This window comes from Mustela nivalis (genome assembly GCF_964662115.1).
Source record: "Mustela nivalis genome assembly, chromosome: 8".
Classification (NCBI taxonomy): domain Eukaryota; kingdom Metazoa; phylum Chordata; class Mammalia; order Carnivora; family Mustelidae; genus Mustela; species Mustela nivalis.
This window is the reverse complement of record NC_139027.1, coordinates 10,453,088-10,468,205: the sequence shown is the minus strand read 5'-3', so window position 1 is coordinate 10,468,205 and position 15,118 is coordinate 10,453,088. Positions and strand designations below refer to the sequence as shown.

General features: G+C 46.3%; 1 protein-coding gene across 1 annotated transcript in view; it reads left to right on the top strand.

The window, feature by feature from the left end:
- NBAS (NBAS subunit of NRZ tethering complex) overlaps positions 1–15,118 on the top strand; it is a 317,592-nt gene that overhangs the window by 297,718 nt on the left and 4,756 nt on the right. Inside the window, exons 50-51 of the mRNA XM_082744160.1 lie at positions 1,591–1,729; positions 8,341–8,469. Of these exons, the coding sequence (XP_082600286.1) occupies positions 1,591–1,729; positions 8,341–8,469 (268 nt within the window). The remainder of the gene's footprint in view (positions 1–1,590; positions 1,730–8,340; positions 8,470–15,118) is intronic.

The following is a 15,118-nucleotide window of genomic DNA, read 5'->3' as shown; positions in this document are numbered from 1 at the left end:
ATCCGTGTGTCTGTTTTTGTGTCAGTGGGTTTTGGGTTGTATTCCCCTGGAAGAAAATACATGGAAAGCATAATAGATCCATCCTTGTGGGAGACTTATTATTCTTAACCAGTGTATCAAAACTGGCTGGTGAAAAATACATTTTGATAATTCATGTCCACGCCGCATGGCCCATTGGGGGCGCTGTTTCGCCAGCCACTGGTTCCGCTGCCTTGAGGCGGCCCATTAGAGAAAACCCAGGAGAGTGGAATTCAGCCTGTGCAAGAGAAAAGCAGAGGGTGAGTCCTTGAGTGTAAGAAGACTCCCCAGTCCTCCAGACCCTCTCAGAGCTTTGTTCGTCCCTTGAAATAAGCAGTATTCTTTGTCCTCACACAGTGTTCGTTTGAGCCGAGATACAAAGGCTTTGCCAAAGGCTAGTACTGGCAGTCCCTTTGTCATTGTTACACCTGACATTTTTCTTAGGGGACAAGGAATGAAGTCCTTTGAAGGGAAGAACCACCTTAGGTGTTCAGTGTCTAGAATCCAGAGCTGTGCTAAGACAACAGACTTACAAATAGTAAAATTGTTTTAAATAACACTATAAGCAAAATTGGTAACCTGTTTCTAGGGCCATTGAATGAATGTATCTTTAACGTGTTTTTGGAAATGTAAATTGTGAAGTTTGTATGAAACACGGGGTACTGACATCTAGAGAAGGGAAACAAAAAGCAGACTTGTATGCTTTTATATTTTAGAAATAAGGAAACTGGGGACTCCTGGGTGGCTCTGTCCATTAAGCTCAGGTCATGATCTCAGGGTCCTGGGATCAAGCCCCGCATCAGGCTTCTCGCTCAACGGGGAGCCTGCTTCCCCCCTCTGCCCCCTCCCTGCTCATGCTCACTCTCTCTCTCTCTGACAAATAAATAAATAAAATCTTAAAAAGAAAGAAAGAAAGAAAGAATGACTGACTGCCTGAAGGGCGCAGTGTGATCTCTGTACCGCTTGCCTGTGCTCCCAGGCTGACCTCCACTGTGCACTGCCCTCGCTGTGCCTCACTCCGGCCCTGGCCCTGAAGTCCTTATACTAATCCTAGGCTCAGCGGAATCCAGTATTTAGGTGGTAAAGGCTCAGATGTGCCTGCTATTGAGAAGGCACAGTTACAGACATCATTCACGATAAAGCGATTTTCTTAGGAAAATATTAAATTGCTTTCTCAGAGTGAGGAAACCTGAGGCCCAGAGAGGCTGAGTGGCTTCCCCAGCACTGACTGTCTGGGCTGAGAGACACCCAGGTGGGAAGCCAGGGAGCCGGCCTGTGAGCCTGGTGGGAGCGCCGGCCTCCGGGCCGCTGTGCTCTGAAGGTCTGCCCGCAGCCTCCATACTGCTGGATACTTGGTGATGCCCCAGCAAGCTCTTTTCTCTCCAGGAAATGTTCTCTTTTCTGCAAGAGGGACTTGAAGGAACACATCCTCTAGATTGTGACTGCCATTTGCCAAAAAGCATTTTACTTCACGAGGTGGCAGTTCTTTTCTTTCTTAACATTTCGCGTCCCAGTTGTTACAACATTAATCGTTCATTCCGAGTTTCTTGTGTTTTTCTCCCTCGGGACCAGCATAAGCAGCAATCCGTGGGTGAGGCTGATGACCGGGATGCTGACCAGGTGCGCAGCGGAGAACAAGGACGGACTGGGGAATGAGATCTTGAAAATCTGCCGCTCTTTATACAACACCAAGCAGATGCTCCCTGCAGAGGTGAGTGGAGAATTCCAGTGGTTTTTCTGGGGGGCAGCCCTTCCCTGATCCAAACTCTAGGAGAAGCAGCGTCAGCGACTGGGCTTGACGAACACTGAGCGTAAGTTATCAGGAGGCAAAGGCCCATAATTTGGAAGAGATCAAACGAAGGACAGCCATGCCGAGAGGGTGCTTCGAGGAGGTTTTCTCTCTGTTGGAGGCTCTGAAGCCTATTCCCTTTACAAGCCCCCGAGTGTAACTCAGCCTTTAGTTCCTGTTGGAGGCCCTCTTATGTCGAACTCAAGCTCCCATGCCTGGGGGCTTGGGAGCCAGCCCGTGTGCCGTCTCTGCCCGAACTGGGCCAGCTGGTAACAGAGCGGTAAACGCCAGTGCCCCTCTCTGCAGGTAGCCAGTCTTCTGCCGTCACCGTCGTGAGATTGCATGACCACGATATGTTTTCTCGAAACACAGCCGCCTCCACTTTGACCATCATTCTCTTTGATCCCTAATTTGGCTGTCACTGAGGTGTTTGCCTAATATATATATATATATAAATTTGTGTATTCTCAAATAAGCACATATTAATTACAGCTCCCTGCTGTGAGCCTGACCTCAGCAGTGTATTGTTTGAGCAATTTTTACATGTCTTAAATGTAAGCATTTGGATAATGGCACTAAATGGATTAATTGGTTTTCAAGTTTCTACCACGTAGGAGATAAAATAAAATTGTAAATATGATTCTTTGAATCCTCACTGTAATCACTCAAGGAAAATATTCTCATTAGGAATGTACATTTAATGAATTGTTTTCTGAATGAGGGTCTGGGTGTTTTGTGATTGAATTTTAAAATATTTTATCCCTTGAAAGAAGTCTTCCAAACAACAAAATTCTTCTGTAAGATCCTGAATCCTTTATACCCCGCCATGTGGTTTGCTTGCATCAGCTACTTCCTTACCTGTGGTGTGTTGGGCTATATTGTGAGCCCCTGAGGGTTGCAACCATGGCCGTGTCACCGCTCTCTCACCCGCGGCGGGGTTTAGCATGCTGCGTGGAGCTGGGGACTCCGTGCAGTTCATCGTCCCCCCAGGGTGAGTAGTAGGTAAACAACAAGGGTTCATCTTGACCTTAACATCAGTTGCGATCAGGCTTTGTTAGATCAGGACCAAATGCCAGAAGGGCCCCGCCAATTCTGCTGCGTCTTGGTTGGGGAAGCACGATTTAGGGTCTCAAGCTGGGTGACGGTGCTGCCCGGCGCCCGCTAGCACTCTCGGCCTCCTGCTCCCACCATCTGGTTTGACCTTCGCCACCACCGGAGGGAGGTTCCTTGACCTTCGTTTTTCAGCAGATGTAACAGAGGCTCTGAGAGCAAAGGTCCTGTTTCAGGTCACTCAGGCATCGGAGGGCAGACCTGGTCCCCAAACGGAGGCCCTGCTGAACGCGGAGGAGAGAAATACTTCCGCGGGAGCCGCTCTTAACACACCAGGGGTGCTCGCGTATTGAAGGTGTTACACGTAGTTCTTTAAGTTTTACTGTCCTTTCCCCTCTCCTAGGGTACTGGATTATTGGTGTATTAGGTGGAAGGGTGTTAGGGTCTCCATCATTACCTGGAGAAGTTTGTTAGCTTACTTAAATATCCTCCTCGGTTTGGTTTTGCTACAGTTAGTGCTGAGGCAGGGAAGGGAAGTTCGCTGAGAACACGGCTGCAGCATCTCTGACCTTGACCACATAATCAAAGTTAGCAACAGTTACGTGTGTGAGCGTTCAGCCCGCCCGCCGCCACCCCCCCCCCCCCCCCCCCCCCCCCCCCCGGTGATGGGTGACTAACACATCCAAATGTCCAAAGCAGTATTGAGTACTCTTAGCGTTGTACTTGAGGTTTAGGGGGGACCTTCTAGGACATGGAGAAAAAATTCTGTTCCTTTTTTTTTTTTTTTTAATATTTTATTCATTTATTTGTTTGACAGACAGAGATCACAAGTAGGCAGAGAAGCAGGCAGAGAGAGAGGAGGAAGCATGTTCCCTGCTGAGCAGAAAGCCTGATACGGGGCTCGATCTTAGAACCCTGAGATCATGACCTGAGCCAAAGGCAGAGGCTTTAACCCACTGAACCACCCAGATGCCCATGTTGTTCTTTTTTATTGACTAATGAATCATAAGTGATGCTTTGTATTTCCTATTTTTAAAAAAGGAGTCAGTGATTAAATAAGAAACTAAATAGCTGTGAAGCCTCAGCCTCCCCGGCATGCTCCAATGGCCAGCTTGAGGCACTTTGACAAATGGAGTAATATTTTATTTGCTGTGGTCCTGCTTGATCTAAGAATCTCTGGACCAGTGATTCCTGAGTGTTTTAGGGGAATCAGAATGGATAGCGCAGTGCCGTAAGCCCACGTCTGTTAGAGTCCTCACACGTCACAGAGAAGGATCTCCTGGTCTCTCCTCTTCACTGGGACTGGGAGCACCTGAAGGGCGGGGACAGGAGATGCACTACAGCAGCCGGAGGCCTGGCGAGGCATGAGATTGTGCTGTTCCTCCTGTTCCACATGGGGCCAGAGATGACCTGTGCTCCTGAGGAGAGCACCAGATGCTCCAGACCTACCATTTCTGGCCTCTGAAACAAGGTTAGATTGTGTCGTCTCCGAGGCAACTCTAGTTCTGAGTGTTCTTCAAGGTCTCCAGGCCTTCGAGGAAGACCTGAGACAATCTGTTAGGACTCACGACTTTTGCACAGGTCCGCAGTTTTCTTGGGGGTGGCAGAAAGAAAGGTACCAGATTGAGCCCCATTTGGAAGTGGGTCCTTATCCCTTGTCTGTTCCAGTTTGATGAGACGAGGGGTAATTATCATCAAATGAGTTGCGTTGCCACGGTTTCTTTTGTTTGTTTTTCCTTATGCAGCCTCAGTGCTGTCTTTCAACTGGGTACATGTACAGATTTTTGTCTTAGGATACCATGATTAAAGGAATCTTGTCAAGGTTATGTACTATTTTTATTGATTGTTAACTGTGCTCACATGTGAGTTAAAATTGTTACAAAGGAAGGAACACTGTAATTAAGAAATGGAAATGTCTTGTTAAGTTTATTTTACAGCATTTGGAAATTACAGTCTAATTTCAGAACTGCATAATGTTGAATATCACCGTGGTGGGAAAATTATCCATGACTCACTTTTTTGTAACCCAGTACCTTTGGTTGCCTTACTCTATGGCTTATGTGCCCGTCTGGGACAGGGCACTTAAAACGACATAACCTTTTGCTGCATCTGCATTTCCCACCCCCCACTAAGTTCCCATATTTAGAGATTTTTTTTCGTTCTTCATGACTCTTGAGAACGTCTTCACGTGATCCCTGCTGTTGTTCCTGGTACCTGTTTACTTCCGGTCATGCTGGTTTTGCTGGTGGAAAATATTACCAGAAGGATAAAATCAATGTTGCTCATAGGTCATGTGTCCTACAGTCTGGAAAGGTCTGTATTCTCCTTCTTAGCTTGTATCCATGGCAATATATGAAACATTCTCAGGAACGGGAGATATTCAGAATGAGAAATAGGCACAAAACAGATTCTCGGCATTTACAGATTTAAAATTCCAAGTTCCAGCTATTTGCGACCGACCCCGAAGGTCCCTGGTTTCTTAAAGGCACAGCCAGAGCCAGCAAGAGTCACAGGGGCATTGAGTCAAGTGGGCGGGAGTTAGACGCCAGCCGGTGAGGGAGCCTAGCTAATGTCCAGCAGCTAAGTGTCAACGTGATTGTTCCCTCTCGCAGTCGAGTTACTTTTGATAATGTCTGGAGTTTGATTGTCCGGTCCGATGACACCCAGCCCTGTACACCTTGCCCCTCGCTCCTGCCACAGGCCCTACCATGTCTTCAGGAGCAGGGTACCCCAGGATGAGCAGGGGGACTGGTCCCGCTTCTCTGACACCCAGCAGCCACAGGAGCCGTGCTTGGGGCCTCACCATAGAGGACAGTCCCCTGGGTTCTGGCCTGGCTTTGGACCCAGACATACCTGTTCCTCGCATTCGAGGTCTCTTATTCTGTATCTTGATGGCTAGACAGGTTTGAGCTGGGAAGGTACCTGTGGGGTGTTTTCTGGTTCCCTTTGCTATTTTGACCTTTCTTAGAGCTCCCAAAATCCCTCTATAAAACTGATACACTGTCTTCTTGCAACAGAGGAGAAACTACGCAGAGAAAACCTAGTATAGTCGTTAAATAGGGAGTATTTAGCCAATCACTGTTAGCTAAGAGATTAAAAATACTCAGCAGCTCAAAAAGGACTCCTCCGTTCTTAGATGTCCTTGATTTTATCCTTCAGGTAATATTTTCCATCAGCAAAATCGTAAAGGCCATAATTCAGCAAGTACCATGAGCAACAGCAGGCATGACCTAAAGGCATTCAAAGAGTCATGAAGGGAAAAAAATCCTCTAAATATGGGAATTCAGGGGTCAAGAAACGGGGATGAAGGAAAAGGTAAGTTCCTTTAAGCACCTGTCTTAGACAGTTAGGCCGACACACTTCCTCACCATCTGTCCAGGTTGTCTGCTCCGAAGGGTATCCAGGTTATTTTGATAAAACTTGTCCTCAAAGCTGTTGTGCTGTGCTTAGTCTAAGTTATCGTAAAGTGCTGAGAAATACCTCTTTACCTAGTACTGATAACTCAGTCAACGAGTAGATATGAGATGAGAAGGAATTATATAGGACTCTTTGAAGGTATAGTATATACCGAGCAAGTTTGGAATACAGAGAAGGGAAAGTGCGGCAGATGAAAAGGCGAATAAATGTTTACGAAGTATGGTGGGAACGGAGTGCTGGGCCTGGGAGATCAGAGGTGTCTTTTTAAGACTTGGGGTTTTCCTGGGCCCTTTTTAGCTGAGACCCTGAGAACCAGTAGGGGTCTCGCAGGCAGAGAAGCAGCAGAGGTTAAGGCTTGTGCACAGACCAGAGGTGTGTGGGAGCTCATTGTGTCTGCTTCACTGCCAGGACGGTAGCCACGGCCATGTGTGGGTACTGAAATTTAAGTGAAGGACAGTTGAATAAAAATTTAAAAACAGTGCCTGGATTACACTTGGCGGATCTCACTAGCCAACATGCGGCTCCTGGCTGCCATGTGAGACAGCAGAGATCCAGAAAATTCCATGGTGGCCAGAAGGTCTCCTGGGCACCGAGGAATGTGCAGGTGGGGGAGCATTGCTGGAACATTCCAGGAGGAGGAGGGAGACCGAAGCAAGTTGGTGGGTGACAGCTATGTGAAACTGTCATGTATGGGAGTTTCTGTTTCATCTTCCCAAATATTCTCTGCAGGTTTTGGCATCTCCGATTACAAATCTGCATTTCTCTCTGGCCCAGATGCTCAGTGAGACCATATGACTGTGTAGGTTAGGGCTCACAGAGGACTTTTCTGACTTAGGATCCATGATGATTGAAGTACACCCCTTACAAACCTGTTACCCTGCCGGTGTTGAACAGTTTCACACAAGGTCATGTAGCAGGACCTTCCAATCTGAAACCGAAGCCCTTGCTGATCTCCAGTAGACGCACTAAGGGGAAAGGTGAAAACACTACAGTGAATGGAATGCCAGAGCGGCCTTTATCCTGGGCTTTAAATAGAAGCTTCTTGTTTTATCCACACTTTATAATAATGCAAAGAAATTATGAAAATGTCATAAATTTGAGTTTTTCTTCTGTGATATGCCACTCTTGGAGGAGTGCAAGAGAAAGATCAGTCCCATGGCACTGGTGGTGGGTAGTGATTTCTCAGTTCTTTCAAAAACAGCCCTTGCTTTGTGTAATAAGTCGCACTCATTGTCTGGTTCTTGGTCCAGATGTTCTGTTCTTTCTGTTACAGCTAGTTAGGACACCGGGGAGCACACAGCTCAGCAGGGAGGAAGAGCTTGCAAATTTATTGTCTATTCTCTTATACTTTCGTTGTGAAGGATTATCATTTGTTATCTTATATAAAAGTCTGCTCTCTGATGACAGGTTCAGCTAGGATAATAAAACGCTGAGGATAAAATTCAAATGTCTATGTGGAGATCCAAATGCATTTTCATTTTTCTGGACCACAGATAGTTTTCGTGAAACATTCAGTTCACCTTGACATTAGAATTATAAACAGGTTTTTAAATGTTTAAGTTGCTGGCTTTTCTTGTTGCAGAGGACAACTTGATATTGTTGATAATAACAAACGGTAATAATTTTTACCATTTGTTAAGTGTCTAGGAGAGGCCGAGCATTGTGTGTTACTATTCATTAACACTTATTCTCACACACACACAAAACTGCAAAGCAGGTATAATTACCTCCATTTTGCTGGTGGGGAAACTAGAGCTCTGGAGCGATTAGAAGAATAGACCACAGTCCTCTATCCATGCAGGGGGACCCTGGGCAGCCGTGAAATGCAGTGTCTGGTGAGTATCAGGTGAATATCTGAGAGCTCAGGAAGGTATTTACTATCTGTTGTGAAATGAAGGAAGCAGGTACCAAATGCTAAATCAGCGTGGCCCTATCTGTGCTCCATACATGCAGAGACACACAACACTCCTACGAAAAGGTGCGGAAAGAGACCCCAACCAGAGTAGTGCCTGAGATACGGAGTGCCTCCTGCCTCCTCGCTCACCTGATTGTACTTGTGGTTTCAGGGCGTGAAGGAGCTGTGCTCACTGCTGCTCAGCCAGTCCCTGCTGCTCCCAGCCCTGAAACTTCTCCTCGAGAGCCGGGATGAGCGCCTTCACGCCGTGGCGCTGGAGCACGTCACCGCCGTCGGCCAGGTATTCCAGGGGGGCTGACTCTCGTGTGTGTGCATTGTCGTTCTCATTAGTAATATCCGTGATTCATCTCAGACCATTTTCTCTGCAATGTCCTCTGACCACATTAACTCTTTCTGTTTTGTCTAAGAAGTAAATGTGTATTTTATAAACATGTACTGAACTCCTCCCATGAACCAGACTCCGTGTTTATGTGCTGAGAATACAAATCCGAATAAGGAAGCAGTTTCTCTAGAGAAGCAGCCTATTAGTCCCTTTAGGGAAATGTCACAGCCGTCCAGGACCAGTGGATTTGTCCTCGCCACTTGAAATCTGGATCAAGGGAATTTGTTGCGGCGGGCAGGCTTCTGTGCCTGGACGTAGGTGTTTGGTTACGTACTAATTAAAGGTGAGACGGTGGCTACAAGTTATGTTTACTGGAGCCATCTGAAGTCTCAAGCTCTTATTTCCTCTGGCAAACTAAAGTGCCACTGAAGCAGTGTCTTGGCTTGAGGAATGACGTACTAAAGTCAAGGCCTGAGATTTCTCCCTCAAGGCTGGTTGTCTTGTTACCGTGATTAAGGAAGAAACTTGTTCTTGCCTTTTAAAATTTTACACTTTGGGAATAGATTGCTCAGGGTTGTGTTTTAATGAATTTGTGTTGTGTGAATGTGTTGTATGTATTACTGAAACCCTTCTGTAGGGAGACCATTCTTTCATTTGAAGTTTTGTGAGCGTGTACACACCACACACACACAATTTCAGGTGTGTGGGTATACTCACGCAGGTGAGTTTCTCACAGAAATGTAAGGCGATGTTTTCCAGGGACCAGAGAGGGGAGGAGAATTCTAGCGCGGAAGATACAGACTGGCCAAACGAGACAGTGAGGAGATTTAATAACAGTGGGCACAGGAAGTTAGGTATATGGTTACAGAACACGGACCATAATTGCATTTGAAAATGGTCATAATGAACAAAATGAGAAAAGTCTAATGCGTTTATTCATTGAGATGTATTTCTGAATTCTGTAAAGATTTTGGGACTAGCCTTCCTTATCCCTGAAGCCTGGTCAGAGCAGGGCTTCTCCGGAGACTGACGGAAATAGAGAGAGCAGGAGACCTGTGTGCTGGTAGCCCGCCGGTCCATCTGTGCCAACATAAACATTGCATCATGTGGGGAATTTACAAGAAGCTAAGAATTACGGTGGATTCTTTTCTCCTTAGCCTGTTTTTTTTTTTTTTTTTTAATTGTAAATCCAAGAAATCAGGAAGAAGGGAAACGTGGAGGAAAAGCAGACTGCGTATTTTCAGTGCTTTTCCTCCTCATCACCACCGCACCCTGTGTTAGTGTCGCTGCTTAAGTATTCTAAATTTGCCATGGGCCTCTTCGAGAATAAAATAGTGATTTATTATACGTTGCCTTTCCATATCCGTCGTGCACAGAGCTCGCAATGCAGTTCAAAATTGCATAGGCAAGTGTATCAGTTTTCATTTTAAAGATTCTTCATCTCCAGTGCATCTCATAGAACTGCGGCCAGCGCTGGGTCTCCCTAACGGCTGCCCACCACCCCTCCAGACACGCCCCCACTCCCTCTACCCTGCCCCACCCCCTACACACACACACACACACACACACACACACACACACACTTCCAGAATAAGAAACCAAATGGGAACCTTGCAGCACCCAAGTCATTTTGAAGTGGTGCTGATGTACCTCTGTAGCGCCTTGATCCGACGCGCAGCGCGCAGCCTTGTGCTAAAACTCTGTGGTTTTGAAATAGGCCCGCGGCCTGAGGCTGGTTTGCCTGAGGTCGTGATGACAACAGTGACACCTCTGTGGCCTCTGGATGCAAAGTTCTAAAGCAGAGAAGTCAGTTGCTAAGCTGAGTCACTTACCCGCCCCCAAGCCCCTCACCCGCGGGCACTGGGTGGTGAGACTTAATGGTAACCTCTCCAGCTGGGGCTGGGGGTCCCCATCAGGTAACCCGTCTGTGACCCTGAAATGTGTTCATAAAAATGCCTCATATCGTCAGACCCGGTGCTAAAGTTTGGCAGAGTTTTCCAGTTCTTATGTATTTTTAACTTTATTTTGAGATGATTTTAACTTCGCTTTCAACTGTCGGAAACACTGCGGCGAGATCCGTTACACCCTTCGTCCAGTTGCCAACAGTGGTGACGTCTGGTGCAGCCGCAGTGTGGCATTTAGCCAGGACGGGAGCAGTGGCATTTGTCCCGTCCTTTGACACGCTCTCATTTGGGGGGGGGGGGGGAGTCTGTGTGCAGTATCGTCGCGCAGAGATTTGTGTCACCCCCACTCTGGTCAAGATACAGAACGGTTCCATCCCAGGGATCCCTCGGGCGCCCCTTCAGAGCCACAGCCACCCCCCCCCCCACCGCCGCGACACCTCCCACCGGCAGCCTGTGGCAGCTCCTCACCTGTTCTCCACCTGTCACTTTGTCATCTCGACAACGCTAGCTGTCCTTCATCACTCTCTCCTGGCACCATTCAAAGGTCTTCTCTAAGGGAAGAGTTGCAGTGGGCCTTTGTGCAGGAATCCTCACCCGCCATTTTTATTTTATTTTATTACGTTTTTTTTTCTGACTAGCTGTTTTTAAATCCTATGTGGTATTGCAGTGGAAGATATAATACATTTACTTTCTTTTTCTTTCTTTCTTTTGTTTTTTTTGCTTTTTTCTTTTGTGTTTATTTTGCTATTCACTCCATCCGTTAGGAGAGGGCCTGAGGTCACCGGTGACTTCAGTTTCCCCCCTAACGATTATGGACGCTAGTTCCTGTTGACATTAAAAGAAAAAGTGTCCAGCACAGAGACTCTGAGAGGCAATTGCTCCTGCAAACTTGTGGGCCGAGGTGGAAAAGCGCCCCCCTTGCTCACTGATCACATGTGTTATTCCACTGTAAGCTGTGAGATGCTGACAGCTTCGTCAGTGTTTACAGCTGCACGGATGGCGCGTGAGTGCTGGTGCCCGAGACTGTACCCGCTTCACCTCCGATAGCGGCGCCTGCTTCCTTCTCAAAGCTCTTATGAAATTTGCAGACCTCTAGTGTTGAGTGTGTAACGTCTTACAGCTCGCTGTCTCTTTCCCGAAGAAATAGAAAGTCTGTCTTAGAGATTAGGTTGTTGATGAGTAATTAAAACCCTGGCGTGGTAGAGATCTTCTTCAGCTAACAATGGGGTTATGTCCCAATAAATCTATCATAAGTTGAGAATATCATAAGTCAAAAATGCATTTAATTCACCTAGCCTACAGAACATTGGAGCTTAGACTCGCCTACCCCACGCACGCTCCAAACGTTTCCGTTAACCTACGGCAAAATCAGCTAACACCAAAAGCCCATCTTATAATAAAGTATCGAATGTCTCACGTAGTTTGTTGACTACTGTGCTGAAGGTTAGAGACAGAACGGCCGTGTGGGTGCGGAAGAGGGTGGTCCGCGTATCAGATGTTCACCCTCATGGTCGCGTGACTGGTGGGCAGCTGTGGCTTTGCCCAGCCTCATAAGGGAGATCGCACTGCATGTTGCTAGTCCAGGAAAAGAGCCAAAATCCAAACACAGTGATGCTTACTGAATGTGTGTTGCTTGTGCTCCTTCGTAAAGTCAAAAAATCGTAAGTCGAAGTTAAGTCGGGCTGTCTGTCCATCAGCCTTGGTGAGATGTGAACTCGCCTCCAAAACCTTACTCTGTCCAAGAAGGATTTTCCTGCTGCCGTGTTCAGATCTCTGGAGGATTTTCCGCAGGGTGAAACTCATCACTCATTTGATCAGAGGAAGCAGCTGTTGATCCCTAACAGTTGTGTAGACTGAAGAACAGTTCCAGATTTGCGCTGGCTTCTGCTCTTCACAGCCTTCTCCTTAGTACTGCTCAGTGCCTCGACCCGCACCCTCCCGCCCGGGATCGGTCCTGAACTACGATGCTTAGTGAGAGCGTCATTCAGGGTTTCAGAGGAAGGGTATACGGCCTAATCACACCCAATTAAGCATTTCTCTCTGAAGCTAATAACCACCATCTTTCTGGCACCAGCTCTTTGCCAGGCATTGTAGTAGGCACAGCCTCACTTTCTCTTCTTAATAACCTTGTAAGAAGATTGCATTCTAGTTTTGCAGATGAAAACACAGAGACTCAGATGAGGTCACCTGGCTAGTAGAGCCAGCGTTGAAATTGAAACGCTGGACCCAACATTCAGAGCCTGTCCTCAGCCATGCCGCGATGGGACAGGCTGTCTTACGGTGCACGTGGGTTCTCTCTGCAGAGAAATGAAATTGCTGGAAGCATCTCTCATCATATTAGCTCTGAAAGAGACTCGGGCAGAACTGGTCTAACAGCCTGGCCACCACAGGGCTTCCTTTTTCAAACCCGCTCAGACTCCGAGGTCAAGCGCTCTTGGGGGCTGGGAGGGCCGGGAGCTCCCCACGTCCCGGGGTGCCCCCACCGGTTTCTGATAACCCTCGTGGTACGAGAGCACCTGCAGATTGAAAGCTGCTCCTTTGTCTTGATCGTCGCCCTGCCCGATGGAGCTGTTCAGAATAGTTGCTTCTGGGGACCGTCCTTTGCGTGTTGCAGTATTGGGGAGTCTTAGCCCCTTTCATCTTGCCTGGAAGGCACAGGAACGTACCGGCAGTACTGACAGTGCACTCGTGTCTGGGTTGGAGGGAGAGCCTCCAAGATTCCCAGAAGCGCATCTTTACATGAAAGATGTTATACAGAACCAAGAAGTTCTCCTTTCTTTGTCTCCTCTTTAACACTATCCAGGTTTCCAACTACTTCCTCCTTAGTGAGAGTCTCTTCCATTCTGGAGGGCTTCCTCAAAACTACCGTCTCACACAATTCTTAGCTGGGTACCTCTGGGGACGGGCAACTCACTCCCTGTAGGTCAATCTATTCGATTTCTAGGCTGCACGGATAGTGAACAGCCTGGTACTGGGTGTAGGGGTGAGGATTTTTGTGAAGGTCAAGTAAAATAACATCTTATGTTCAAAGGCATTATGGGGAGAGTCACATGTGACACAATTAATTGCACAGGAAATGAAAGTGGGAAGGAGGTAGGTACAGAGTGTGGAACCAGCCAAACTCAGGGCCCTCGGTGCAGCATTTGCTGTGATCACAGAGGTGAGCAAGCTCGGCATTGCAAGATTCTCTCCTGTTGCTAGAGCCTAAGTTAGGTGATTTGTCCCCGTTTTGGTTTCAGAAGAGGCGTACTGTGACATTTCATGCCAGGAGGGGGGCTAGAGTGCTTCTGTGGAAGTGGAGTCCGCATATCATTCAGACAAACAGAGAGACAGAAGAAACCCTGTGGGCGCTTTTCTTATCCAAGTATACAATTGTGCTGCCCTTTTATTTCGCTGCCCTTGTAGTTGGTATTTAATAACTTTTATTAGTAGCAGTATGTGTAAAACTGAGACAAATATCCTGTCCTCAAGTAAACAGTGAAATAATATTAAATAATCTTTTTTAAAATAATTGGAATGAGGCCCTGCATACATTATGCTAGTGGAATTTCAGCTTACCTCATTATTGTAATTACTCTGCATTTGGTATAGATCCATAGAAATCAAAGATTTTAATTCAGAGAAGGTTCATTACCTGTTGTGGAAACCGGAATTAAGCAGATAACATTTTCATGACTTGGAAGACGGTAGCACTTTATGCTTTAATAGATTTCTTTCCCGGGATCTTCAAAGTTTCATTTATTCTCAAAAATTAATTCCAGAAAAAATAATCAGTAATTGAGATGGCAAGCATTACCCATTTTATGATATGTGTACACCTTCCCCTTCTAGAATATGCTTCATGCCTTGTTTGTTTCACTGTAGTAACTTTGTCCCTCTACTGAACTTGAACTCTGCACCAGGCATTGTGCTGGGCACTTAAAAGCATAGGCTATCACAGCCCTTAGACACTGTCTGTTTTTCAGATGTGGAATCTGAGAGATTGTCCTTAACAAGGTCACACAGCTGTTCAGCAAAGAAACCAAGACTGGAAATTGGTCTCTAGCCCAACGTCTGTCTACTCTTCCCAAGACCAGACTGCCTGTCACTCGAATTCAAAAGTTATTCGATCAGAGGAATTAAATCAACTAATCCTCCTGGACTTGTTTCATATTTATTTCCAACATCCAACTGAGTCCAGAAATGACAGAACATATTTTTTTCCTCAAGCTGGGAAAGCACCAGTCAAGCAGATGTCAGGCATGAGTTGTTTTCCACAGACTATATACTGAAGTAAGTCTTGATCAATTAAAAAGTTACATATTTTTAAAAATCAGAAAAAAAATGTGTATATATATATCAGATCCTTTGAGGAATTGTAACTTCTAAGCTTTAAAGCAATAGAAAAAAAAAATCATAAAGGAACAGTTCTTTTCCTGACAATGTAAAAATGTAAAACTTCTATAAAACAACAAGTAATCCGAACAGAATTGCAAACAGTTTAGAATGTTCATTATAACTAAAATCAGGGTTAACATTATCCAGAGAACCCTTCCACGTGGGAAGGAGTGATATCACAACTCTGGTAAAGGAGCGAAGGGTTTGATGCTTCCCACAATAAGAAACAAAAATGGTAGGAACGAGTGCGGAGGAAAACAGTCCTTGCAAATAAACATTCAAATTAAAGCATCCTTGAGGTATCATTATGCATCTCCCAAATTAGC